At 46.1% G+C, this 27,901-nt stretch overlaps 1 protein-coding gene across 4 annotated transcripts; it reads right to left on the reverse strand.

Moving 5' to 3' along the window:
* Positions 1–359: 359 nt before the first annotated feature.
* On the reverse strand, positions 360–27,387 carry QRICH1 (glutamine rich 1). Of its 4 annotated transcripts, none has more exons than XM_065074664.1 (11): positions 27,333–27,387; positions 26,214–26,274; positions 22,392–22,721; positions 12,787–13,806; positions 10,408–10,579; positions 9,632–9,786; positions 8,759–8,873; positions 7,345–7,453; positions 6,845–6,996; positions 6,049–6,139; positions 360–5,274 (listed from the first exon to the last, which is right to left on the reverse strand). In XM_065074664.1, the coding sequence occupies exons 3-11, from the start codon at positions 22,698–22,700 to the stop codon at positions 5,082–5,084; spliced, it is 2,316 nt and encodes a 771-aa protein (XP_064930736.1). In that variant the 5' UTR covers positions 22,701–22,721; positions 26,214–26,274; positions 27,333–27,387; the 3' UTR covers positions 360–5,081. The 4 variants fall into 4 exon arrangements, with proteins under 4 accessions (XP_064930736.1, XP_064930735.1, XP_064930734.1 ...); XM_065074663.1 differs by having other exon boundaries at positions 27,243–27,366; XM_065074662.1 differs by lacking the exon at positions 26,214–26,274 and having other exon boundaries at positions 27,243–27,386.
* Positions 27,388–27,901: the final 514 nt, after the last annotated feature.

The raw sequence follows: 27,901 nt of genomic DNA on the forward strand, positions 1-27,901 counted from the left end.
AAATAAAGCCACCAAAACCAGTAAGGGCACCGAGACACGTATCCCGGAGGCAGGGTTCAGAAACACCTTCCGAAGGAAAATGCCGCCTGCAAAGGACACGCACTCCCGAGTCAGCATTACCTGTCACGGGATCAGCAGATCGCGTGGCGGCGTGCCAGGCCTAGATCAGTTTAACAGGTCTCTCTACCTTTCTTTTAAATAAGGGCAGCGCTAACAAAGGTTTGCAAAGGCTCTCAGGGAGGCACACACCGATCTCGGCCATTACGCCAGAGTACAGCAGAAAACAGGCAAGTCGGCTTCTGTTCCAACAGCAACACCACGCAAAGTTTAATGGTTCTCAAACAGACTACAACAGAGGCTGCAGGGAAAAACATTTTATTTCCAAGCAGATTACAAAGAGCAGAGAATATAAGAGTAAAATTAAATTAAAAAAATAGTTGAGTGCATCTCTTTAAAATGATTTGTAGTGTGAGTTACTCACGGGGCAAAGCTACTGGAGAGTTCTGAAGGTCACTTTGCAGGATGCCAATCACATGTGCTGTTTAGACCAGGGTCAACACGGGAGGGACAGACAAGACGTATTTTGCATATAGGCTGCACACTCATGATCAAGCGAGGCTCTGGGCTGCAACAGGACCCTGCCTTTCCAAGACATCCCCTCCACCTTGTTCTCTCCTGCAGTTCCCTCTCAAGTTCTAGGTGCGGTTTATTGCTGCTGTGAGTGAGTTCGATCTGCCTCCCCATTCTGGTGAACTCAAACAAGAACAGAGAAGCCGGCAAACACAGCTGCCATGCACAAGGTTACATAGGGAAAGCGACCACAGCGCTGAGAGCTGAGCTGCAGCTGCACAATGAAGGGAACTGAGAAGTAGGGGTCACAGCAATCACCCCAGAGATTGTGGGGCAGCAGGTCAGTGAGACTTCTGGAAGAAGATTTGAGATGCTCCCTAAGGTAGGAAGATGCTCAAGCAGACAAGAGCTCTTTCCTATGCATTGGCACCAGTGAAATGGAACAGGCTGAAACATCAGGATAAGGTACAGTCTCTGTAGTACTTGGGAGGAGCAGCCCCAGCAAGAAGATTGGGAGAAAAGCCCCATCTATGGTGGAAGACAGTTTATATCCCACTTTAACAGTGATTTACAAGTCCAAACACTAATTGCAAGTAAGTCACTATTAAACTTGGATGAGAACGCAGTTTAGTTGGACTGTGCAGAGTCAGTCAGCGACCAGCAAGAGGATGAGCAATGAGAACGTCAGCTCTTTTCTACCGCTTTTGCATCTGTTCTTACAGCAGCACGGGAGGCTGAAGATGGCCCAAGCCATTCTGCGTACACCAAGGCAGAGAGCAGCCCCGGTGCAGCCAAGAACCAGACTGGCTTAATTTCTGCCCAAGGATCAATGGTGCAGAAGAAGATTCTTATTTAGGGATCAGATTAAGTCTCTTTTCATTGCTCCAAGGCAGAACAGTTCAGGAACTACTTCAGACCTTGTCTCCCATCTAAAACCCAGATCTCCAGGGGTGAAGCACCTGACAGATGAGAGCCCTGCTAAGTTACTTAGACTGTTCCCTTTACTCACCACTCTAGACAGGAGTGAAGAGCCGCTCTCTGGGCTGCTCCAGCCAGCACCACTTACAAGAAATGCTTGAACTCTTGAAAGTAAATGGAAATCTAATGGTTATGCAGACAAGTGTGTGAGAGGCTACAAGATTCCTTAAGGAAGCAATGCTGTTAGTGTCAAGAGACAGTACACGAGTGTCACGTCAGAATGTGAGGGGCTTTACCATTGTCAGTCATGCTCTGCTTTCTGTGGTTCCTTTCATACCACAGAGACAAGATGGGCATAGTTTGAAACCAACAACGCAGGGTCTCTAGCTTGCCTGTTCTCAGCTTTATTTATTTAGAGATCAATGCAATTTCAGCCTGTCTCATACATGGCATAGGGCATGGACATTTCTCCTTTAATATATACACAGGTACAAGAGCTAGCGGTTTGGCACTCTCGGAGCCGAAGGAAATGCCCTTTAAGCAGCAGTCAAGCTGGTTATAGGAAAGTGTTAAAAAGCTATTTTACATGTTTGACTAGGAACATTTCCCAGAACTTGGATAGCAACCCTAAGCCATAGCACTCTTCTGTGCATGCCTTCCTATGAGCCCCTAAAAGGGAGCAGATCGTGTTCTTCACTATCAAAGAACATAGTATTTATACCCTAGAAATACTGTACCTTTTAAACTAGCTCCAGAGAGCCAGACTAGAAGCCAGGTCCAGAAAAATAATCCTTAAGTCACAGTATATCGATTGTCTCTAAAAACAGGGAATGAAGTTAACACAGTGGACATTCTGATGAGACAGTACAGAACGGTAGGGCCGTCCACTTCTGTGTCAGCAAATCCCTCTCCTGTGCACATCCAAACAATGAGAAAATAATGGAAACGCTTCAGTCTGTCGGGACAAAAATCAATCATGAGGAGATCTCCACAGTTCACCATGTGCCAGGTTCCCCCACTCTGAAGCTCTGTACTCCAAGGTCAAGAACTCTTTCCCCTACAAAGATTTTATACCATCTTGCGGTTAAGGGTTGTAAGGAAAGTGTGCAATCTAGAATTTTAAGGTAACATGGAATTCTGTTTTCCGAGAAAGCTCGGCTGAAGCATCTGCACATCCCTAACCTGGCACTGCCCTAATATTCTGTCATGTTATTCCAGCTTCTGTCAATTTTTGCAGTACGGGGTGACTCCCCAAGCCACCAGTTGAAGAGACTTGTACACTGGGTATCTGGCAGATGACTTCAACACCCGCTGCACTTCCAAGGGGGACAGGCAAAGCAGCCAGCTCATGCTGAGGCGATGCTGGAGCCAGCTTCCCACACAGCACTGCAGAGCACACAGGTGTCTGCAGTTTCTCTCGCATCTTTGCAAACTACCCAAGAGAACAGGAAATCTACTCTGTGCAGGCCTGTTGTGCACCCTGAGCAACAAGCGCACCCAGCTGCTTGAAACAGCAGGAGCTTGCCCCAAACACATCCTTAAATTAGGGCCAGACACTGACATTCCAGTCACTAATATATGGTAAAGGGACTATAGGCTTCCTTCCAACAGCTGAACTTGCCTGAGGAAACATGTCACCAGCGCTACACATCACCAGGCACTGTCCTCTGAACTTACCCCGGGATCTGGGCACCAACTCCAGGCTGTTTTTTCCCTGGCATAACTCTGAGGGCAGACACTGAGCTAAGAATCAACTTTAGAGTACAGGTATTAGCAAACAGCACATTGCTACTCCATCTCTCTGCAGTTATCCGAGCACAGAGTCCTATGCAGGGAACAAACTGCTCATATTAACACCCAGCTCAAGCACAGCTGCCTTCTCCTGAACACCAACATCGATATGAATTATCAGAGGCCCACGCACCTCAACACTGCTCAGGAGCACGAAGGTGGAAAACATTATAGCTATTCATCATTTACACTGCGCACAACCAACAGAGAGGGCAGACCTTCCTTCTCACTACAGACAGGTGCTGGTCAACAGAAGCTTCAGAAAAATTTCTCGCCTGTACACAAGTTTAAGCTCTTTTACTGTAATATATGGTTGAATATATATACCTCTATATTTTGGAACAGGGAAGGGGCGTGACATGGAGAAGCAGGGAAGACAAGTTCAAGAAGCAGAGTCATCTCTCCACATCCAAGAAGCTGGTGGCACAAATAACAAGCCTGGCTAGAGTGATCTCCCATTTCAAGCACAGTTGGTTACCCGCTGGCTTCAAAAGAGCAGACTATTCGTTAATGATATAAAATACAGCAACCATTTAAGATGCAGCAAGGCAAGGCTACTGGGCTGGGGTTTATGATCATGAACGATGTCAGAAGCTACACAGCTGTGTTTAAAACTGTGAAAAGGCTGTTAAGTGACAGGAGTAAGCCATGTACTGCTCCTGGAAGGCCTTTTCCCTCTGACACCCCTTCATCCTGCGGTTGGTGTGATGCGTTTGTAAAGGTGGGGAGAGGGGGATTTGCCTGGGGGTGAAGCCTCATGGGCTGGCCACAGAACGTCAGGACAGTCTGATCTGGTCTCACAGATCCCATGTTCCTCGCCTGAGACCGAGCTTCCATCAGCAAGCAGACAGTCAGGTCCTTCAACAGAAGTTAATCCCCTTCTACCTTCCTAATTTGTAAGGGTGAAAGAAGTCCAGCAGAGCAGAGCTGGAAAGCACAAACAGGGATGAAAACAACCAGTTTGCATACTGATCTTTGTATAATGACCCCCCCCACCCTCACAGCTCACTCTTCCCCAAATAAAGACACATTGTTCAATGGCATGTTGAAAAGACGTGCTCGTCATTCTTAATAAACAACTAGAGTAAGAATACATAAGAGAAACAGGGTGGTACCTTTATATGATACACAAGTGTATGTTACAAGAATTCCATCAGGCACAGGAGCCTCAAGGTGTAAGGCCTCAATGTTAGGCCAAAAAAGAAGAGTGTGGTAAAGTTTGTACTTTTAACATCTAAAAATGTCACTTAAAGGTCTGAATAGAAATTGTTGGCTTGTGGTGTTTGTCTTTTTTTTTTTTTTTTTGTATAAATCACAATTGCAGTTCACTCTCTCCTCTTCCTTCCAAGATAACAGCAAATTAATGTCCAAGCACAAGAAAAGAAGATGCCTGCCTCTCCTCCACTGGCTGAGCAGGTCCATCCATCATCCTGTGCCCTCTAGGCTGCACGTTCTCCAAGGAGACAGAGGCCCCAGCCATCCAGGCCAATCCTGTAGTTCATGTTTTCTACATCATAAAAAAAAGCCAGAGTCAACCAGCAGCTTTCCACAGCTCCCAGCTTGCAGGGGATATGCAGCCTCCAATGGTTCCAACAGTTTGGTGTGTTGGGTAGGATACACAATGGGTAGGTTTTTCCTTTAGATTCTTTTAAAGAGAAGAAGCCTAAAAGGGCTTCATAACTACACCAATAAAAAAACCAAAAACTTAGGCATATCCTTTAGTGTAAAAGTCTGTACAATTTATCTTTGCTTGTCCCTCCCCTGTCACCCCGCCCCACCCCTTCTGAGCCAAGGAGGATGCCTTAGTGCATGGAGCTGGCGTTAGCCACGGCAAGAGCTTCCTGAATCTCTCGTATCACCAGGATCCGGGTGAGCATCTGCTCCATCTGCTCTCTGCTGATCGGCTGGATGGAATACCAGATAGGGCTGTTGGGGGCCACCACCGGCTCCGGGGTCAAGTAAAACGTGTCATTCCGGCCTTTCACACTCTGGGGGCTGCGTGAGGAAGATCAGAAATAACCAGACTAACAAGAATGTCCTGGGAGGGAGAGACCGCCAGTGTCCTCACCCCAGGCTTCACAAATCCTGACAGTGAACCTCTGGCTGATGAGACATGAAGGTATGAAGTTACATCTAGGGGCAACAGCGGTCCCAAAGCTTTCAGGCTGCATCAAGGTTAAAAAGCCATGGTGATGGCTCCAATAAATAAATTTTTATTTAGCACTGGTATAACACACACATGGCTTCAGGGGTCTTTCAGAGCGAAGCAAGGATGGGGTGTTTGCACATCCAGGGTAACTGCAGACCCATCCGTGCAGAGAAACTTCATCAGAATCATCGTAATTCAGAGGCAAGTCCTTTGAGGCTCCCTCCAGTCTCCACAGAAAGTTGTCATTTTTGTTCAGAAGCCAATTTCAATAGGACCTTGATCTGATCTCAAGTAGCAGCTGCTTCCAGAGGACTTGCAAGTCACAGGCAGAACAGCAAGCTCCTGCCAACACAGCAAACCTCTGGAGCGAGTACGAGATTATGAGCAGCCAGGTCACAAATCAGGATTTGTTTCTTTAAATACCACAGAAGTTCAACTTACATGCCATCAGAGTAAATCCCACCTTCTCACAACCACGCCCCTCCCCATTTAAGTAAATTTATGCAAATATAGAAACTGTGCCAGTAATATAACACAGCCCTGAAAACTAGGCCAGCTACAAGATGCAGCTTAACAGTCACGGAAGACAAGCATTCATACACACGAACGAGTGCTCTCACCATTTGAAGAGGTAGAAGTCATACAGCTTTATCGGACACCTCAGGGGGTTCTCTGGGTTCTCAGTCTGCTCTGCATACATGTCATCTGTAACTACAAACCAGCCCCCCCCCGCAAAGTCTGTTAGACACTTGGTACAAGCACAGCAAACTGAGCAACGCCATACAGCCTCAGCACTCCAGAGCACCTTGTCACTAAGCAACAGCTGGCGACAGACATACGGCCGTCCCAGGGCAGAGGCGCCTGGTTATAAATGCTTAAAGCATTAATGGAGAGCTTGCTGTATCCCAAGGCTACTGAACAACACAACCCATCCATATCCTCTCTGTTTCCCCTGTACCAGCGCCCAAAACGAAAGGAATCTTACTACTGAGACTGCAATGCCTCAGCTAAATCCTGGGTCTGTGCTTTTAAGAGGACAGATTGTACTTACATACGGATTCTATACGGGTTCACACGAGTCAAGGTAAGAAAAAACTCGCAAAGAAGTTTCTCCCTCTGTCCATGTGCACTCACACCAAATATCCCTCTTCGCCCATAAGACACAGAAGCAACAAAGATGTTATCCTTGGCTCTTGATGAAGTACTATTCACCTCAGGTAAGGTATGTCCCCAGGCTTACTGTTAGAAGGTACTAAGCTTTCTTGGACAGAACGCACAGAAAACTCGTGCTGCCAGGCTGAAGGGACCTGGGAGAGCCTGGGGTTCTTGTGGCCCTACCTGCAGACATCTCCAGGTTCATCCACTTCCTTCAAGCCCAGTAAGTAAATATTCCCAAAAAAACCTTCCAGACACTACCTTTCTGTCCTGTCTGGTGAACGCCAGAAGCCTTCAAATAGCGGATACTCGTGCTTTTATCCTTGGGATTAGAAGGGTTCTTCTTGGTCTGCCTCAACACCTTGGAGAAGGCCAGTTTCATGTGCTGGTCTACTGTTTTCAACAGGAAGTATCTGAGCAGCAAGAAGAGAACACAGGACATTCAGAGGCGAGGAAAGGATATGGTCACGACAGTGAGGTAGTTATCGTTACTCATCACAAGCCAGCCGAGTCCCAAAGCAACACTGAGTTAGGCTGTTCCAGCAGCAGAGCATGCAGCAGCCACAAGTTCAGTTTTCCCTCCGCTAGCTCATTTTCTTGTACTGCACCTTCTTTGCCTGCAGTGCTGCAAGAGGGCTCTGCGTGCAATCATTCGAAATTCATTATTTTGCCCTAATCCTGCACAGCAGTTTCCTACAAACCCCATGAATCCATTTGAAGTTATTCTATTCCCCAAGATTCCCAAAGACCTAAGTACTTACTTTGTATTAAAAAACATCAGTGTAGTGAGCAAGGTGGAAGGGGAGTGAGCTCCTAACTGCTTACACTCCCACAGCATCTCTTCTGTTACATGACTGGAGAGGACATAACCTGCAATAATGAGAAGTCAGCATCATGCCAGGAGACAGGAACACAGCAGCATTTTACAGTCTGTAAGTACTGGAGAACATAAATCCTGAGGGGAAGAGGAGGAAGAGATCCTTGCTGATGTCAAGATTCACTACTGCGCAAATAACTTTTTAAACAGTAGGTACAGTTAGAAAACACTTTTATACATACGTCCACCTCTAGTTGAGGAGAGTATGCTTCTGCAATACGCCTATACATCCCAGCCCAGAGAGAAATAAATATGCAGTTAAACAGCTTTCAATTAATGGCTCGACTCCAATGCAGATGCTCCTAATCCAATAATATGTGAGAGCAGGCAGGCCAGTGTAACAAATCAGCTCTTGGCCCTGCACACAGCTTTAGTCAGCACACAGTGCCAAGAGATGTATTTGGACACATGAGTAATCCCTTTGATTCTCAGATTTTTTTTTTTCCTTTGTGTAGAACAGAAATACTATACTCCAAATACACAGATAAACAGAAAAACAGACAGCAGTATGAACTCTGGGGCTTGTGGAATGACAAAGCACAGATCAAACAGCCAGAGTGAAAACAAAAGGATTCCAAAACTCTGGGTGCTACTTAGCCATCCAGCCTCTAACATCAGCTACTTTACTGAACACGGGCAACAGCTTCTTCACTGACATCTGATCAGATCAAAGGGAATGAAGTAATGAGAAACCAGGTTTCTGTGCTCTGAAAATGCAACCCAATCTAGTTCTCATACGCGACTCTGTAAAAATCTGTCTCTTCTGGAACTGCTCCTCCCCAACCCTGTTGCCATCTTCTGAACACAAGGCTGAGAGGAGCTGTGTTTGATTGCAGCATTCGAGGCTCTACCACGCATTGTTTTTCCTTGGACACTTAGTTGGTCCTGCAGACCATATCCATCTGGCTACATGGCAACATGGCAGTGTTGTGTTATCTCCCAAAGTAAAAATACATATTAGAGGCAAGATGTCTTATCAGAAAGCTTGATTCAGATCAAGGATCAGCTGGCTTCCAAGTAAGCCAATCTTGTGACACTACAAAGTCCAAACTATCTGCCTTTTGATGAGTGACAAGCGATAGGCAAATAATACTCCACGACAATCAGGGCTAGAGCCTGACATGCAGTAACACCAGTATTCAATGCAGGTGCAACATTTTTCTTCCTGATCAGTATGAGCTGTTCTAGGGACATTAAGTACTTCAAAAGGTTTCTATTCAGACTATCCTTACACTGTAGTTCAGTTTTAACACTCCAAACTCCAGAAAGTCACAAAGTTCCTAAACAAAAGTCCTTACCAAGAGGGGAAACGCGGGGCTGTACGTCCTTGAGAACTTCATGCAGCCATTCGGTGAACCGAATATAGTAGAGATCTGAGAAGATGTCATCTACTCGGCCATTTTCAAAGAGATACTGTAAGAGATTCACAACACAGTCCAGTACAGTGGCAGCAAATACATTCCTCAGACCAGACTTATCCCAAGAACCCACATACTCAGTTAGTCAAGCATTTCACAGCATAGCACTGAAGACATACATTCTACTTAGAAAACTGAGGACCTTCGCATCAAGGCCAGTACAGGGTTGGCAATCTCAGTTGCTACCACAGAAATGCTAAAACACAAAGGAAAAAACACCTTAAAAAGTAAAGCTGGTTGGATTTCACCTTTCATTTCAGGTGTGTTCACTGCAAGTTATTTTACACGACCATCCTTTGGACATTAGACTATTTCAGATACAGGAAAGAGATGCCCAATTCTCCTATCAGAGTTTAGCTCTGTTTCTGCAGCCCTTCCAAAAAGCACGCTAATATTACCAGCTCAGACCTCCCACAACAATAAAGCCAAGTTCTTGACTGTTAAAGCTTCAACTAGATCAAGTTTTGAGATTGAGAACTTTCTCAAATATCATCCAACCCTCCTCTCCCTGCCAAAAAAACCCTAAAAGAATTTATTACTCTCACCATGATACTGAACTCAGTTATTAACAATTCTTCACAAACTTAACTCAATAGGTGAAAGCATTGCTGTGCGCTCACTACATTTAATTTTATTTTTTTTAAGCAAAGAGACTTTTTTCTTATGAAATTGTTGCAAAGCTTAATAGAATCCTCTCTGTATATGCTGACAACATGCACAGCTCTGCTGCACACACAGCAGTCCTGCCCCTACCTTCTGAATACACAAGAAGATATAGTAGAGCACATCTGGATCATAGGGTTCACCATCACCATTTCGAGCTTCTCGTGTCATTAAGCACAGACCATAATTCAGCTCAGCCACTGCTGAAGAGATGAGATCTTCCTGGAACCTCAGCAGCTGACGCCCTGGAAAAACAAAACAAAGCCATATTATTTAAGCCATAAAGCCATATTATTTCCCAGTCTTTCAGGAATGATTTCCCACATCTCCAGCTTTGCTATTCTATCTGGCAGGCCCAGTACCACCTCATTCTCCCAGCATAATAAAACAAGCTGAAATAAACACAGATCTTAGGCTGTCAGATCTACTAAAAGATAAATGGGCAAGAATCCGATAGGAAGACTCTCAGCCCTGTCATCTGCATGACTGCTGCCTTCTCTCACCATGGCCACGATGAAACGCTGCCCTGTGATAAAAGGAAAACAGCGGCTCGGTCGCTGCCCTACCAGCTTGGCTCCACTCACAGCCATTTGGTTTGTCCACATCTGTGTCATACAGCGCCCTTTCCTACAGCTACCAGGCTAAGTGCTCAGGCTGGCTCAGCACGGAGCCAATGCCTCCCTCGGAACACGTCCTGTGGCAGCAGAAGCGTGCAATAATTAGTATTGCAGAGTAAATCCAAGTTGAAATTTAAAAACACTCGCTGATTAAACAGAGGTGTTTTCCAAAACAGTAAATCACTAACATTTTAGTCATTCCTAACCCTACTTGAAAAGAAAGAAAGGCTATGTTGCCATGACACATACTTCCAATGGGTGCTAGCCTATTTTGGGCTTCTTTTTCCAGCTCTGCATTCTTGGTCTGTGCCCAGCTTTTCCACACTTCAAGTCCCTCTTCTGGCTTCAGAGAGTTTGGAAGTAGAAGTTCAGGTGAAGTCTGTGGCTGTGGTTCAACTTCAGCAACCTGAACAGTTTGAGCCTATGAAAGAAAACATTTCAGTTTACATATACACACCTTGATATGCAACAGTTTGACAAAAAAAACAAACAAGTAATGCCACACATTACCTCTAACCCCAGAATATGAGCCTTATGCAACACTAACAAAAAATTAATCCAAGGAACATAACTTTTGCTGTCTAACCTGAATTGCTGCTCGTGAAAGAGTATTTGCCTCACCAAGAACACTTTTAGTTTGAACGGACATATTTATAGGTCCCTTAGCAAAAACATGCAACTTGCAATTTGATGCATTTAGAAGTCCTACAGAAATCACAGGACACCTAACAACCACGAGCTGTTCTTGATGCAGTATCATTAAGAACCTCGCTGGTACCTTCAAAGGCAAGGATCTCCAAGGGAGTGAAGTCCCCTCAACAACAGATCTCTGTTCTCCCCTCGAACACTGAAACGTGACAATTGATGCTGACACAACCTTCTGCCCTGATCTCGCAGGTACCTTGTCCAGCGTGAGGCCAGGCACACAGGCTGGACTGCCAGTTGCTTCTTGACTTGCGTTTTTCACAAATAGAGCAAAAGAGCTGCAACTTGCCCAGATCCCACAGCAGCTCAGTGCCAGGGGACAGGGTGAGGCGAGCAGGAGAATTCCTTCTCAGTATCACAGCTGTGAGAAGGACAACCCCCAGAAGTTAGATGTTCACCTCCAGTAGCTTTATTGTCCTCTTAGAGGAAGAACCACATACCCACCTCCTGGACTCGCCTCTGTATTTAGGGGCTTATGCAACACCCAATGCCCCAGAGAACTGGGATCAGAAAAGTGCCTGATACCCAAGACTTGCGGATGACTGTGCAGGGGAACATGCAGTGTTAGTAGAAGCTTTCCAAGTAACCACTAGAGAAATTACGGAGTTAATATCTCAGAAAGGATCCCAAGAATTGGGCTCATGTTCTAACAAGACCCTAAAATAATTCTGAATGTCCTGCTTAGCAGAAAGGCAAAAAAATTCTATCAACTTACTTTGTTCAAGTAGCTGAAAGTGATTAAGTGATCTCTGAAGTACCAATACAGGGAAAAGATGAGCTACAGGAGGCTCTTTCAACATGACAAAATAAACTAAAAAAGTCCCCACCCAATACAACCCCATGCATTACAAAGACCAATAAGCTGTAGCTTAAAGTACAGCTTTATAAAAGAGGGCATCCGGCACCTGGAAGTAACGTTTTTCCAGTGAAGACCTCAGTGGGCTATAGCCCACAATCAACCCAGAAACAGACATTACTACAGAATGCAATGCTCTTTGTCTCAGTGCTTACTGGTGAAGTAGAGGGCATATACGCCTTTATAAAGCCAACAGTGTTATTTATAAACTGGAAAGAATTTATAACAACATTTATGCTCGCAGACTTGGATATTTTTGCCCTCATTCCATTCAGCAAAAACAGGCTCTGACAGATCAATCACTTTTCACTTTCTGGTAATGAAAGATAAATTACATCATTTGCACATATAAAAGAGGCCATGAATAGCCCTAATTATTCAAGTTTTAAAAGCAAATTCAAAATAAGCTATGGCTTAAAGTCAGCAACAAAGCGCTTAAAAAAAAAAAAACAAACAGCAACAGATTTGGCTGTCAGGTTTGCTAAGCACTACGAAGAGATGCCGACTTGCCACAGCTCGTTCCTGTGCTCTTGCACACCAGACGTTTTCCAGAAGCAGGACACGGTGTCACACAGAGGTGGCACCTGTCCATGAAGTTCGCTTACAACTAGTCAGATTTGACACTCTATCTGGACACTGGATCTGCTGTGGGCTTCACGTGCTGCATAACACCAAGTAACTGATAACTAGGTGACTGCTGTATCTGCACACCTTATTTTGCTGCAGTCGTCCCTGCCTGTCCACTGCAACCCTGAGAACAGCACAGAAGACTGCAGACCTCGGGACAATCGCTATGAAGAAGCCAGCAATGCACATGTATCTATTAACTTACACTATGAAGATGAGAACTGAATTTTCTTTTGGGAAGTTCAGCATCCTGTAATTACATACCAACATTACACATCACAGTCCTACACCTATCAGAAGTCAAATGGCAAACATCATGTCCAGGCTACTGGGACAGATGCATCTCTGGTTCCTTGACACCAGCTGTCCGGTGACCTCCTCCATCTCCACAACATGTGCAAGTTGTTAATCATGGAGACCAAGAAGCAGTTTTAACTTACTGAGCAAGTGACTTGTAGCTGCTGCTGCTGCTGCCCCTGCTCTTGGGGTGTGGGCTGTTGCTGCTGCTGCTGCGGGTCCCATATGTGCACCGTCTGCGCAGTGTTCTGGTACGTCCCTGCCACAGCCTGCACCGCCACTGGAATGTGGATGTTGCCATTCATGAACTGCGCTGGAAAGAGCGAATTAGCAAGAGTCTGCACCACTTCCTCATGAGAGTTCTTCACTACTGAAGTACTTCCCACCATCTTATCCTTGTCGTCTTCCAGCTTCACAGTAGCCAGCGTCGTTGGCGAGCCACTGACGTGGACGGCATTGTAGGCCTCCTGTGGGATGGCGATGTGGGTTATGTTTTGCTGCTGAAGGTCACCACGTGGCTGAGCAGAGTAAACAGGGATGGTCCAGGTCTCTCCAGTGGGGCTAGTAATGGTCCCAGTGGCACTGTACAGGTGGGCACTGTCCACTGTTAATAAGTCTGGCCTCAAAGAGACATAACTTTGCTGCTGGCCCTGAGGAATGGCCAGTACTGTGGCAACTGGCTGCCCTGAAATAGCATACGATACAGTAATAGGCATATCCACTTTGCGTTTCTTCACTGGCTGAAGGACACTAGCAGTGCTGATACGCCGCTCTCCCTCTCGCGGAGAGCCCTGTTGACAAGGGGGAGGTGACAGTGCCCCAACTGTTTGGATCTGTATCTGCTGGCCACCAGTAATGGCCTGTCCTGCCACAAGCTGGGCCTGGATCTGCTGGTGTTGTATGTGTTCCTCCTGGATTTCTGCAGCCTGGATCTGCTGGGCAGTCTGCACATGCTGCACTTGGATCTGAGCTGCCTGCAGCTGCGACGGGCTGGGGCTCTGCAGAGATTGACTCTGTATTGTCTGGGACGCCTGCTGCTGCGCCTGGCCTTGGATCTGCACTTGGACTTGTATCGGTTGCTCTGAAGCCTGATGGACCGTGAGCTGTGGAGAGAGCTGCTGGGCGGACACCTGCTGTGGGGACTGCTGGACCTGGACCTGAACCTGCAACGACACCAATTCTGCAGTTAGAGATCAGCAAGCGTCAGCGATTCAACAGGGTGGCCACCAAAGATGGTCCATCACTGTAGGTCTATGTTCCAGGACTTTAATGTTCAGTTTTATGATTCCATATATTAATCCACTAGTAAAGATCCCAGGAAAATGGAACCAAGTTACTTTAGAAGTACATAGTTGAAAACAGCGATACAGTAGCTGACCTGTTTGCTCAGCATTGCACATGACCTCACTCAGCATGGACAGAACAGTACATGAGCTGCATCTCCATCACCAAGGCTCTGTGGGCTCAAGCCGACAGATTGCATCCTTGGAAGCCGAAAGAGTCTTCCAAGCTATTTGCATTGCTAAAATGTTATTTCAGTATAGGCCTTGCAACAGCAAGACTAAGGTCACACACATTACAATTCAGATGTTAAGTTTATCTTACTACAAAATACAGGAGATTGCCTCATTCTTACTATTTGCTAAAGATTATTTTACTGCTTTCAACCCCAGGCCCTCAAACAGCCGCAGGATCACTTGCCAGTGTCAGGCGGTAAGAAATATGGGTAAATTGAAACCAGCACTTGGCTCTTTCCACATAAAGCACAGAAATATTATTTTGAAACCAACTGCTAATAGTAACTCTACACAAGCAGGCGTCAACACAGAAAGTTGCAAGTTCAACCTGAATCTTTGTCATGCACTAAAGGGCAACACTGCAGCATTTGATTTTTGAACTTTAGAAGTATTTATTTGGCAGTGATAATTAAAACCAGATATTTTTTCATTATTTATGTATTCCATTTAATTCCACTTATTGTCCAAACTACTCAGTTGTATTTTCTAACTCATGCACTTACAAAATGCTGAATAACATGGGCAAAATACGTCAAGACTTGGATCCAAACAGTTCCTTTTATTTTAGGGGGAAAAAAAATTAAATCACACCCTCTCACATCCATGCTCATTTGTGCAAGGTCTCTCACACCATCCAGCAGCAGCCCAGGAGCAGACTTAGAGCCCAGAGTCAGAGGTAGCCCCCAACACAAAGTTCAGGTCTCAACAACTTCACATTCCTGTCCCCAAACCCAATCTAGCTGGTATCTTCACTCCCAAGGCACCCAGCAAGGTCTGGTTGCCTCATCCAGACACTTCACACCGTGTCCCCTACACTTACACAGCCACTTTGTCACATTTGCCTTGTCCTACAAGCAATATCCCAGGTTCCCATCATCACCTGCTTTTCCAGGCCTCCTTAACACTACATGTTAAGGGAGGGAATTAATTACTCAACACCCCCTTTCAAATCCAGCTGAGAGATGCAGAGCTTTACTAGGGGAACCTGTGAGGGCCACAGGAAATTTGAAGACAACACAGAGTTATTTAATTGCAAAATTATGTCTTGCTACTCATGCTCTCTCACCCTCTTCTACCTCACTTCCTAAAGTCCGTCAAGCTAACATAGCACTTGCACAGAGACACCTCACTAGCCAGCTTGACAGTACCAAAAAGAACTACCATGCAGTTCCGCACTGTGCAGATACATGAAATCTCCTTTCCCAACATCCCCTCTAAGAAGTCTTTAAAAATGTTAGGTATTCATTTGCAGCCAATTAAGAGCTGCCAAGGAAAAACGCGGCGTAGCAAAATGCACCACTTGCAGAGCAGTTTTATAAGTCACCTCCTGTTAAGAGCCAATTCTATTTCCAGGAAGAATAAGGAGTTTTACAGGTTCCTGGCTGGGAGCTGTATGTAATATACTGTAATCCAGATGATGTGGACTTTCTATAATAATTTCCTGCAAGGTAACAAGAAACATATGACCTTGTGTTAGCGTGACAGTTTAAAAAGCTGCACCAATGAGTGATTTGATCAGGCAGTTATCTGAAAAAGGTGAAGTCACCTATGGGATACTTCTTAAATTCTATTTGATACTCTTATCATACTGCCCTACAGCACGACTACTGCTTTGGGCAAACAGGCTGAAGCACAGATCCTAGTTAAGAGTTCACTTTAAGAAAGCCGGTTTCAATTACACCCCTAAGACAAGTATTCTCCAAAATACTCAATTTAAAAAAACACTAATATAGTCCTTAGTATTAGTTTAACTCTGTTCAAAAGGTTAACTGCAAGGCAAAGGCCCAAGACTGGACAAACTAAAATGCGTCATTCCACTGATGCATTTTCAGTTTCACACAAGAAATATTTGCTTTATCTGCTAGGATTCAAATTCATGTAACAGAAAGAGGTAAATTTACCATTTCTCCTATACTTTACAGTGTGGTTTTGGAATCTGCACAGCTTGACTGAGAACACCTTAAAAGTACCCCCACCTGCTGCCCACACAAAATTTTACATGACATTTCCTGTTACTGTTGTAACACATACAAAGTAGAGAGCATTTTTTTTCCTTTTTGCTAGCAGTAAGAATTTAAAGTCCACTCATGCACTGAAACAATTTTATCACATACATGTAATTAGAGAGGTAATGGAACAGGTTTAAGCAAGAGGCATGCTCTAAGCACAGACTTGACATGGCAGCACTTTATTCCTTTCATTTTTATAGAATAGTTCAGCCAGAAGGGACCTACAGTCACCATCTAGTCCAACTGCCTGACCATTTCAGGGCCAGCCATAAGCTAAAGGATGTTATTAAGGTCATTGTCCTTTATTTAGAGGCATTGCTTCCAAACACTGACAGGCTTGGTGCATCGACCACCTCTCCATGGAACCTGTTCCAGTGTTTGAGCTCTCTCTCGGTACAGAAATGCTGCCTAATGTCCAGCCTAAACCTCACCTTGTGCAGCTTTGTACCATTAACCATTTTAGAGCCTGAGCCTACTGCCTCTAAAAGTCACAGGCAACTTCCATGGCTTTCGGCAGATAAGCAATCATGATATAAGGCCCTATGATACTCCCCCAGGACTAAATCCAAACCCTGACACCCAGGATGTCTTGCTACTGCTCTGGAGTTCACACAGTGCTATTGTTAACACCCAAACAATGAGTCCAGACCCAAACAAGGCAAACAGGTCACGATTCCAGAATCACTGGAAGTTCTCTGTGCTGCAAACATCACACTTTGACTAGAGACTGCTCCTATTTAAAAGAATATTGGAGCTCTAACTACCGCGCATTACACATCCCTTGTGAATTACACATCCATTTTTAACAACTGTATTTTGTAGCAGATCCCACCCTATTTTCAAACAGGTTGTGCCCAGGAGTGCTACAAGCATTCATTTCAGATTTACAGACTTCAACTCAGTCTGAGACCAGCACTTCTTACATTGACCTCATTGTCTAACTTGCTATCTGAGAAAAAAAGGACAAAGAATTACAACAAACATCATCAGCATTTGACTTTTTGAAAGCCTCTGTGCACAGAGGAATGCTTTAAATTTACAAGCCAAGACCAACAGGGAAGACTTTAAATCTTCACCTTATGCTGAAGATTAAAGCAAGAACATGTTATGCTGGGAATTCCTGGGTTATACTGGTACAAGAGAGGAAAGGCCAAGTTACCAGTACTGAGAAACTGCTTATTGCCAGAAGTTTGGATCTAACAGCATGAAAAAAATCACTTCCCAGCAGGCTACCATCACACAAAGAAATGCCTTTTTACCATAAAATAGCTAGAAGTTGGACAAAATACTAGCTGACTAGAGAAACCAAAAGTGTTATAAGTCAGCCCTGCATCATAACAGGAGGGCAGAAATGTATTTTTAAGGTTCCCTTAAAGGAAACCTTCTGTCACATTACACTCAAAAACATATTCTATCTAGAACTGAGCACATGCAAAGAGAATAAAGTCACTCCATGAGCATGAGAAAGCTGAAGCCTGGTTTCCAAAAGTTTGTGTTTTGTTTTTTAGGTTTGTTTGTCCCTCATGGTTGATAGACTAACTCCAATAAACTTTCAAGTAAGATTCATAACACGCCTGTTCTGTGCAGATTTTTAACAAAAGGAATCAGACTGCAGAACTGGAGTTCCAAAACAATTCAATTGAAAGAATTCCCAAGCAAAGAAAATCTCATCTATGGATTGACTGGATTACTTAACATTTCCTAAAACCTAACTCCAAATGAGCAACACACATACCAACTCTTTCCTGCATGGTTTTTCCGATATCAAGCTTGCCCTGGCGCACCTGACAGGCTCTTAAATGCCTTTTTTCACAAACACATCTTGGTTTCCGAAGCTATGTTAACACCGGCAAGCAGTAGGATACACCAAGATCAGACCTTCAGAGCAAGACTGAAGATCTACTAAGGTGTCCTCACTAAACACTCCAGAAGATTATCTCAAATGTAGGTCTAGTCTTGCCCACTAGCCAAGCTAGACAAGCACCTAGACACATCAAAACTGCATCTTACGGCTTAGTTTAATTTGAAGGAAGTCCCAAATGACAGGCTCCAAACGTAGGAGAGGTAGGCAGGGGGTATGTGACAAACTTGCTGCATGAAGTATGTTCCAATTCCCCCCTAGAAGTAATGTAGGTCCAACTCAAACTTCCACACCAGAGCAAGCCAACAGAAGTCAAATGCTTGGACAAAATGTGAGAGCAGAAGAGCAATCTCAATTGCTTTTTAGCCAACTTTAGGGAAAGAAGGCTTAAAATACACTTGCCTCAACAACAGTCCCAAGCTAAAGTGACTCCAGCATTTAAAACTAACACTGTAATACAGTTTCTTCTAACGTTACGCCAGAAGGCATACACACAATTACGAAACAGACCTGAAGTACAGAGCAGGTGAAAAGACTGATCAGTGAAGTAGCAGGAAATGTTGGAACTTGTTATTCAACTCCTTTACAGGAAGTCCTTTGCTATCTATCTAAGTAAACAAGGTCTACGGGGAGTGTACAAGTCAGCTTTTCAGAGCTGCCAGACAGATTCTCACTCCAGGTTTTCCCTCTGTTCATTCATCAACATCAGGGAGAGAATTCCATGGGCCAAATTAGGCCTTGTGTGTGTTTGAACAGTTACAATATCAAGTTGCCAAGTTGTACACTAGGGCAGGACTTAGGCCTAAGACAGTTAAAACACATGAAGCAAGGAAAACAAAACAGCTTACCTCTAAAGAAGGAACCTACTGCCAATATACAAGAAGGTGTTACCTTGAAAACACCATGCTTGACTATAACCATTCTTTGAAGAGCCACACTCAGCCTTAGCAAATGCTAATTAACGCTGGCTGCTACCCTAATATCTTACTAGGATGCTTTTCAAAGGTAAGCAAGTAGGAGCCCTACCTCCAGGATGACCTTCAGAATCAAGACTGGGACGGGGGAAGCTGCGTCCAGCAGAAGTGAAGGAAAGTTGTGTTCTATGCAGAGCCAAAGATTTTCTTCTGAGCTACTTAGGGGCATTTTTCCCTGCCTTACACTGTGAGTAATGCCCAGTGTCCTACCAGGCTCTGAAATCACAGAACAGACTGGGAAGACTGAAAAAGCTGAACATTCAACACATAAAGAACAGAGCAATTAGAAAGGCACAAGCCTTAACTGAAAGACATTTTACACAGGCATCTAACCATCCCCTACACAGTTCTTCAATCTTGCTCACCTGTAACACCCTCCCTTCAAGCCCTGCCCAAGAAGCTCTTGCCACCCAGCCAGACTTTGCCTTAACAGAAGGCTGAAACTGAGAATCTTCCCCACACACACATCATGTGCCTTAAGCAAAGATTTTTTTTGTCTTCTAATACTCTCTCTGTTAAATCTTCTTGTGGAAGGGGAAGCGGTGCACGAGGTTCATTGTGTAAACAAATCAGTGATAACATGTCACTGGCATCATCAATTCGATGGCCTTGATGCATGAGACCAACTAGCAACAACCTCACCAAGGGCAGAGCTGATAAAACTCTCACTTGACTGGAGCAAAACAGCCCTTCCCAGCCACCCCTGGACACAGCACAGGGGATGACAACTTGACATACGGAACTCTAACATTGCCGATGGCACTGCTGTGATACTGGGCACAGAAGGAGCCCCAAGTCACCTGTGCTGTAGCACTGACTCATAAAACCCAACAGTTGCATCCACTCAGCCTTCAGAATAAACATTTGGCAACAGTGTGCTGAACTTTTCAGGCAAGAAAACCCCAAGGTAGCAACTTCTTCAAAGAGGAAACGTATTTTGCCAGGATAAATAAAAGCAGCAAGCAATCATGGACTGTCTTTGGTTGTTCACAGCAAGTAAAATTTAGGAAGAAACCTGAGCACTGTCTATCTTTACCATCGTAAGGTTGTCATCAGCACTTGCAACCCCAAGGTCATCTGACTGGTCATATTATTAGTCACCTTCAGCACCACTGTCACACTGCCAGACACCAGCAGAATCATTCAAAGGGTCTTCCACTGATTTGCAATTGGATTAGCAAGAACTAAACAGATTATCAAGTCAAGTACTGGGGTGACATAAATTTGATCAAAAGTTAAGAGGCTTCAGTGGATGACCAAAATCTCCTCGTAGTACAACACAAGTAGTATTTCAGCAGTGAGTCAGCTGGATCAAGTGCACTGCTCTAGGGGAACACTGTCACCCCCAGATAAACAACAAAATCCAGCTTTGTTCAGACACTGTGCTGCCACAGAGACAGTCTTGAGACAGGTGAATGCTAAATCACAGATTTAACATAATCACATTCTCGATAAGAAACCTCAAAAAACACAAAAACACTTTTGCAAAGGGGTAAAGACATTCTTACCTATCCCTTATCTACCCAATCCTTGCAAAAAAACTTCAATATAATTCTGAACTAGCTGCTCGAATACACGTGAATCCAGCTGCACTGCTGATGGTGGTGATGGTGCCCTCACGCTGCAGCCGTATCTAGTTCCAGATGCGCCACCTGAGTGTTCTGGGGGTTTGTAACATCCTACAGCAAGCAGCATGGTAGGCAACACAAACACCTATTATAATCTGTACTGACAGATGTGAAAGCAGATATTTTAAAGCAGAATCACATCAAAAACAAGGGGGAGAGAGCAGACAACATTCTTTAGGAAAGCTCCTGAAATCTTGACTTCCATCAGCTATTTTTCATGTTCAGGCAGCAGGTCACTCAGTTTAAAAAACAGAACCAGGTCTCTGCCAGCAATTTTATGGTTATTTTCAAGAAGATCAGCAGATTACTTTTCTCTGGAGCATATGATATACGGCCTCCCTCTTCATCTCTGCTACTAGAAGACTTGCAGGGGTCAAGCCTGAACTTTGTGTAGTTCTGAAAGGAGACAGCAGCAGGAAGAAAAAAAATCCTTTTGACTTTTACAATTGTTTTGGGGGCCTTTCACATCTTCAAGGCTGAGGCACCCAAAAAAGCCAGCCTTCCTAGTTCTTCTACTGAAAAATGTAACTTCTCCCAAAAAAATGTGCTAGCTGCCAGACCCAAAAGCACCCTTGATCAGTTTTAACAGACTCATGCAGAGATCCAAGTCATGTCTCTCAGACAAGAGGCTTTTATTCTTCAAAAGCCTTGCAACGCAAGTTACTGTAGGGCAACAGGTTACAGAAATCCCCGTTAAGCATTCATTTACTCAATAGAGAGAGTAATTGGAGACGAGTTACCCAGTGAGAGGCAAGTTTGTCTTTGCTGTAGGATAAAAGCATGCCAGTGAGCTGTTAGCACAAGTTGACTGTACCGCAACAAGCTCACACTACCTTATCTCCAGTCATTTGTGCCTCCATACCCTCATTTGTTGCAAAAGAAGAGAGCTCACAACTTTACATTCATGCTACAGAAGGCATAAAGATTCATATTTGAAGTGTATAAGAATTACAGCTGTAGACATATTTCAGCTTTTTGGAGACATATCATATGAAAACCTCAGTAAATGCCCTACCACCTGTACACTCATCAAAATTATAAAATGTGTTTTAAGACCAAAGCAGTTATCCGAAGTTATATGGTTTTTTTTCCTCTCTGGTACTGGATTTGCTCATTTAACACTTAAGAAAAATTAATGTAACACCTATTAAAAAAAAAAAAGAAGACTCTTTCCACTTCGCAAAGGGACAACGTACCTTGACACACACACATCTTTTAGAATTCCTTTCCTGAAAGCCATCTTCCCCTGGCTCATATCGTAATTTGACTCCCCTGCATTGCCCCCAACTTAAGGCTAGTTTGAGAACTACAACCTTCAGAATGTTCAAGCAAAATCATTTAAATTGTTTTCATTAAAAAAAACTGAAGGCAAGTTAGATCCCACACCACTCTGAACAACCAGATAAAGTAAGACCAGCAGAGGGGAGTGGTATTTATAGCAGCTTCACACAGAGCGCGAGGCTTCAGGGAGCTGTGGACATGCCAGAACTGTCAACCATTTCTCCAACAGGTTACACCACTACATTGCTATGTGTGCTACTCCTCCTACAGTGGGGCTCAATGGAGGCACAGTCAAAAGAAAAATTTACTACCAAATTCCTTAAATGAGAAGGAAATAGCGTTATTTTATATAAAGTTTACTGGCTCTGCTTCTTAAGTGCTTGCCTGTGGTTTCAAGTTAGACAGTAGCTGGCTCTGAACACCCCTCCATGGGTTAGCAAGTCATATGTAACATTTAGAAATTATTTAAGACACTTACCTGGACTTGCTGGGGTTGCTGAACCTGTATCTGCTGCTCTGGCTGAGTTTGCTGCTGGACACTGGTTGTCACGGGACAAGCAAGTTCAAGCAAAGACCCAGCCACCTCTGTGCTGTCCGTGTAAATGCAGTTGCCACCCTGCTGATACACCATCGTGGTGGTGGCTGTCTGCTGAAACTCCTGCAGAGCTTCCGGCCCCTTGGAAGCAAGGGAGTCCAGAAACTCCTTCATCCTGTGCTGAGGGATTGTTCGTGCCTTCACACGGATGTATTCTTCAAAGGAAATGGTGTTCTCCAGAGAATTATTCATATTGCAAGTTCCTCAGGGTTCCTTAAGGAAAGAGAAAGTGAAAGTCTTAACTACAGCACTCCTTTGACACAAGGTTATTCCTAACTCCAGTCACCAATTTCGCATACCGACCATTGTATGAAAACTAGTAAATGTGTACAGCCAGATGCCCGAGACAGATGCTTTAGTTTTACGAGGCATCTTGCAGTACTACACATTTCTCAGATTAACCCTTAGCGGCTCAGGGAAGTCTGGATGACAACCAGGTGTAACTATTCGAAGAGCTCACTGCCATGTAAAACCTTCTGTTCTTATACTTCCCACAGACCACGCAAGTCCCATAACAGATGAAATCAAGTAATACATTTCATTCGTTTGCAGCATGCAGTGTTAGCGAGAGAAGCTTAGAGATCAATATCTGCGGCCCTGCTTCACAGCCACAGAGGTGGAAGAACCCAGCAGTATGTTCTATCAGGCCATGCGGTTCTATTCTGGGCAGCTAATGGGAAGCACAGCGGAAGAGCATCAGATGCAGCATTCAGCTCACTGCTATTAGGACTAGGACAGCCTTATCGATTCGAACGTAGCAAGCAAAAGGAGATTGCTGGAATCAAGAGATTCCTCAAAGGGGGAACTACACACATGGAGAAGCAGAGCTCTGGAAATGACAAAGGCATCAGCAGCATCAGTTCTTGATGCCCTGTTCATATAGGAAGAGGTTAGCATGAAGCATGCTAAGTATGAAAACAAAAGAGCAACAGAAAAAGAAATCAGATCATCAGGAAGTGAGAGTAAGGAAAAAAAAACAACCAAAGAAAGAAACAACAAAGATGACTCCACCTGAGAACATTAGAAAGCCCTAGGGCATACTCTGACAGCATTCTTCTCTTACTGACTTATCTTGTTTAAACCCACAAATTGTTTCTGCAGCGAGCGTACTGGTTGTTTGCAAAGCACTAATTAGTCTTGATAAAGGATAAACAGATTTGAGCTATAATACTACCAGATACTGAGACGGTTGTGAAAAAGATGTGAAACAGCACAAGAGTAGGACTAGAGCAGGTGATTCGGTACTACTAAATCCAGCTGTGGAAAGGAGGAAAAAGGGACAAACATCGCTATATGTACATTATCACTGTAGTTCTAAAGAGGCAGAACCTTTTATATATTTTTCCCATGATTTAATGAAGTGAAGCCAAGACAGAAATATGTGGTAGGACCGCAACAGCCTGTGTGAAAATGGGAGTTCGTTCTAGGGTCTCAGTGGCAACCAAGCGTATTCCACAAGTCCAGCTCCAATTCCCACCAAAACCAGTGAGAGCCACAGCAAATCCTAACCACTCTTTGCTGTTGCGTGACAGCAGTCTAAACACACAGAAGTTTTTGTTTACACAGAGGAGGTTCATGGCTAGTGCACTGGACCAGGCTTACAGGAGAAAGAGAATATCAAAGGTAAGGGGAACACATGTGAGGCAACTTGCATTGTATCTATAGTTTCTGGAGTTATTAAGCAACATTAGTTGCTGTGTGAGATTACTACAGAAAAAATTCTTTATAATAACATGCATCAACATTTAGTAAGAAGCACCAGCTAACAGTCAAACAACTCCGTAAAAATTAGCATAGAGAAGCTCCCACAGAGCCCACAGCTGGACAGAAAAACACTTCTCCTGCCTTTCAGAGACTCTGATCCAACACATTTTCAAGCCAGCTGCACATGACAGAGGCAGTGAGACTGTTCACTTAGCTTAGAGTGAAGCACCCTTGAGAAGCCACCCAAGAGTACTCAACACCTCTACAGGACACATTATTAACCCTTTCCCAGGTGACCACATGTCCAGGGTGAAACCAACAGAGAACAACCTTGTTACTGCGCCCTCAGTGACTTCCATGGGACCTACACCTGGTACACTCCAATGCATCTAATTTTAGAGGCTCCATTACATACCCTGAAGCTGGAAAACAGATTGCATGATTAAATGGTCCTGATCTCCTACTTGGAACTTGCAAATATTTGACTTTGATACTACAGTGAGGGCTTCAGAACACAATCATTTTGCACGTCCACGCCGAGGTGCACCAGCAGACACAGCTTTCAGAGGGGAGATTCTTCTGAGGAATAAGCCTCAACAATGCCACACTGGGAATGCAGACGTGAACAATACAGGTGGTCCTTGACAGCGACCTGCTGCTAAATGGGATGGGCTCACCTCTCAGCAAAGGTCCTGCCTTCTTCCTTGCCCCTGCATTGGTGCTTATTATGTTGTAACAACTATGGGAACAGCTATTTGCCTTCTGTTCCTCTTGACAAGTGAAAGAGCGGGGAGGTCAACAGGGCCATTGTTTTTGACAGCAGCCATCCGTTAGCCCTCACTTTTATTTTGGAACTCCAACCCTTCTATCAAGAGCTGCTCTCATGTACATCGTGCTCCTGTGCAGTAGAGACCAGAAGCCACCAGAAACCCAGACGCATAAGCAGCAGGCACACAGATCAAGAAGAGGTCCACCACCAAATCACCACCCACCTCTTCCAACCACCAGAAAGGCAAACAAACACAGCATGAATTCCTTAGATACAAATCCTTGACTCTGCTCAGCTGCTCCATCTCAATTAGTTCTTTTTTAGCAAGCATCAAATATCAAGAGCCCACGAGGCCAGTCTTCCCCTACTAGTGAATATTCCATCACAAGGAATCTCTCTTTTCCTCTCTTCTTGAATGGAAAAAATTACTATACTGAGAGCCACTAACGCTTAAAACAGTGCAACACCCATCTGCATCACTGCAGCAGCTGAAGTTCCAACCATGGATCAGAACCCCACTGTGCCACATGGTGTTTGTTGTTGCTCCGGAACAGCAGCAGGATCTCTGTTTTCTCTACAGCTCTCCAAATTTGAGGGAGCTAAAGACACTATAGGTAACAGAGCGGGCTGGACCAACTTTCTCCCAGTCATTCCTGTCAGTTTTGAAGGGTGATAAAAGCACTGAACCAGTCAAAACTGCGCTTCAAAAAATCCTACACGGCAGCAGAAGTACCAGGTCTAGATGAAGATTTGGGAAAGCAACGTTGTACTCCCAGATATTTTATTGATTAAAACTAAACCCACCTGCATTTATGACAGAAAACCCCTTTAAGGCTCAAGTGTGCATTCAACAGGCTTTTGTAGGGCAACACACACAGCTTGCTACCGCAGCAGCCACTTTTACTGTTAGTTATTAAAACATATTCGTTTATGCATTCCATTTCTCCCATAGACACGCATTAGAAATGGCAAACACCCATCTTCACTAGATCTCAGCAACATGTTTTTAATACTGCATTTTTAAAATTTAAAAGGGAGCATCCAGGCACTGAGCTTTCTCTGATAAAGGGAGATAATTCCTCCCTGATTCAGCATAACTGCATTTTTTTCCAGGAAATAAGTTCAAGAAACCCTCTGGAGATCATGAGCACATACGGTTAGTTCGTAAAATTGAGACTGAGGTTACTAAGAACACACACACAACTCGCAGCATGTGGACAATCTAGACTCACCAGTCACCATGTTGCATGTATTTCTGCTGCTCTTGTCCTGAGCTCTTAGACTTGTAACGTTCTGGAGAAGACAGAACAAAGAAGCCCTTTCCATCCCCAGTTCCTATTTCTTTATTAAAGCCATTTTATTTCAATATGTATTCCAGTAAGAAAAATAAAAAATAGCAAAGAAAAATATGATCATCCACACAGCCGGCAGCTCCCACTGAAGAACTGCGAAATGCCCAATTCCTGACCATGCCTCAACCTGGTGAGCCTAGCTAGGAAGGAGTGTGTAAGCACATCTGTCACAGGGCACAGAGCTCGGCGCCAGTGACACCGGAGTGACCGGAAGGCAGAACTGAGAACAAGGCAGCAGCAGCGACTGTACCCAGAGGTGCCCCCGCCTCCCCCCGCAGGTGCGCCCGGCCGCGGCCCGGGACAGGCGGGAACGACACAGGCAGCCCCGCCGCTCGGCCGCGACGAGGCGACGCTCCTTGTTTAGTCCCAGAGATCACGGGCCACGGTTCGGCCTTCCCCACTGCCCGGGCCGCTCCCCGCCGCCTTTGTTCCCCAGCGGGGCGGCCGGGCCTGTGCCCGCGGGAGACGCCACGCCGCCCCCCCGCCGCAGGAGCCATGTTGGGGGCTCCGCCGGGGACGGCGGCCGCCGAGGGCCGCGCCGAGGCGGAGGCCGCGCCTTCCAGCGCGCGCTGCCGCCGCCCGTGCCCGCGCGGTGAAAGGGCCGCCCCGCGCCGGGGGGGGGGGAGGGCGGGGACGCGCCCGGTGCAAGGGGGGGGGACACGAGCAGGGGGCGAGCCCCGCGCGTGCACGACCAAACTGCGCGTCCCCGCGGGCGAGGGATGCGCGCGCCCGGCAGGCGGGGCCGCCCCCTCCCCCCTCCCTGCCGGGCCCGCGCCGCCCCCGGAACCGCCGCCGCCGCCGCCTCCCCCCGCACCCGACGGGAGGCCCCGCCCGGCCCCGTCGCCCCGCACCCCTCCGGCCCGGCGGCCCCGCTGCGGCGCGGCGTGGCCCGGCCCGGCTCCGCCTCACCCCGGCCCCGCTGCCGCCGTCGCCTCGCGCCGCCGCCGCCGCCTCGGCCCCGAGTCTTTTCCCCTCACAGCTCCCTGGGCGCCATCTTACATTCAACCCCCCGCAGCCAATCAGCGCATGGCTCCAACCTCGCGAGAGCGCAGCCCCCAAGTCCCGCGAGAGCACGGCGCCCGGCCCCGCCCCCACCTTAAAGGGGCCGCGCCCTGGTGCGGAGGGGGCAGCCTCCGGGGGCGCCCTCCACGGGGGGACGCGCGTGGGTCGGCGACACGCGGGGGTCGATGACCGCGACGGGAGCGGGGACAGCCCCTGCTCGCGGCCATGGGGCTCGGGACGCCACCGGCATGCGTGGCCGTGGGGTGTCGCCGGCCGGGAGGTCCCACGCAGCCTCCCCGCCGCTCCACTCGACGCGGGGACGACCCGGCCGCGACCCCCACGCAGCAGCCAGGCCGAGGCCCCGCGCCGCCCCGCGGTTGAACAAGACCCCAGTGCAGGGGCTCCCCAGGAAGGGCGCCATGGCCTCCGAGGCCGGTACCGGCGGGGGCCGCCCTCCGCCCCTGCCCCCGGGCGGGACCGCGGGGGAAGGGTCCTCCGTGGGGGTGAAGGGTCCCCCGCACCGTGGGGCCGGGGCTGCTTTAACGTGCCCATGTGCTCGGCGCGGC

This window comes from Columba livia, chromosome 10 (genome assembly GCF_036013475.1).
Source record: "Columba livia isolate bColLiv1 breed racing homer chromosome 10, bColLiv1.pat.W.v2, whole genome shotgun sequence".
Taxonomy (NCBI): Eukaryota; Metazoa; Chordata; class Aves; order Columbiformes; family Columbidae; genus Columba; species Columba livia.

Bases quoted from the DNA above. Each gene is read 5' to 3' on its own strand.
- QRICH1 (XM_065074664.1), bottom strand. From the start codon at position 22,700: ATGAATAATTCTCTGGAGAACACCATTTCCTTTGAAGAATACATCCGT. The intron at 13,807-22,391 runs GTAAGTGTCTTA...GTGTCGTTGCAG, and splicing joins AGCAACCCCAGCAAGTCCAG to GTTCAGGTCCAGGTCCAGCA. The intron at 10,580-12,786 runs GTAAGTTAAAAC...TTTCTTTCATAG, and splicing joins AGCTACAAGTCACTTGCTCA to GCTCAAACTGTTCAGGTTGC.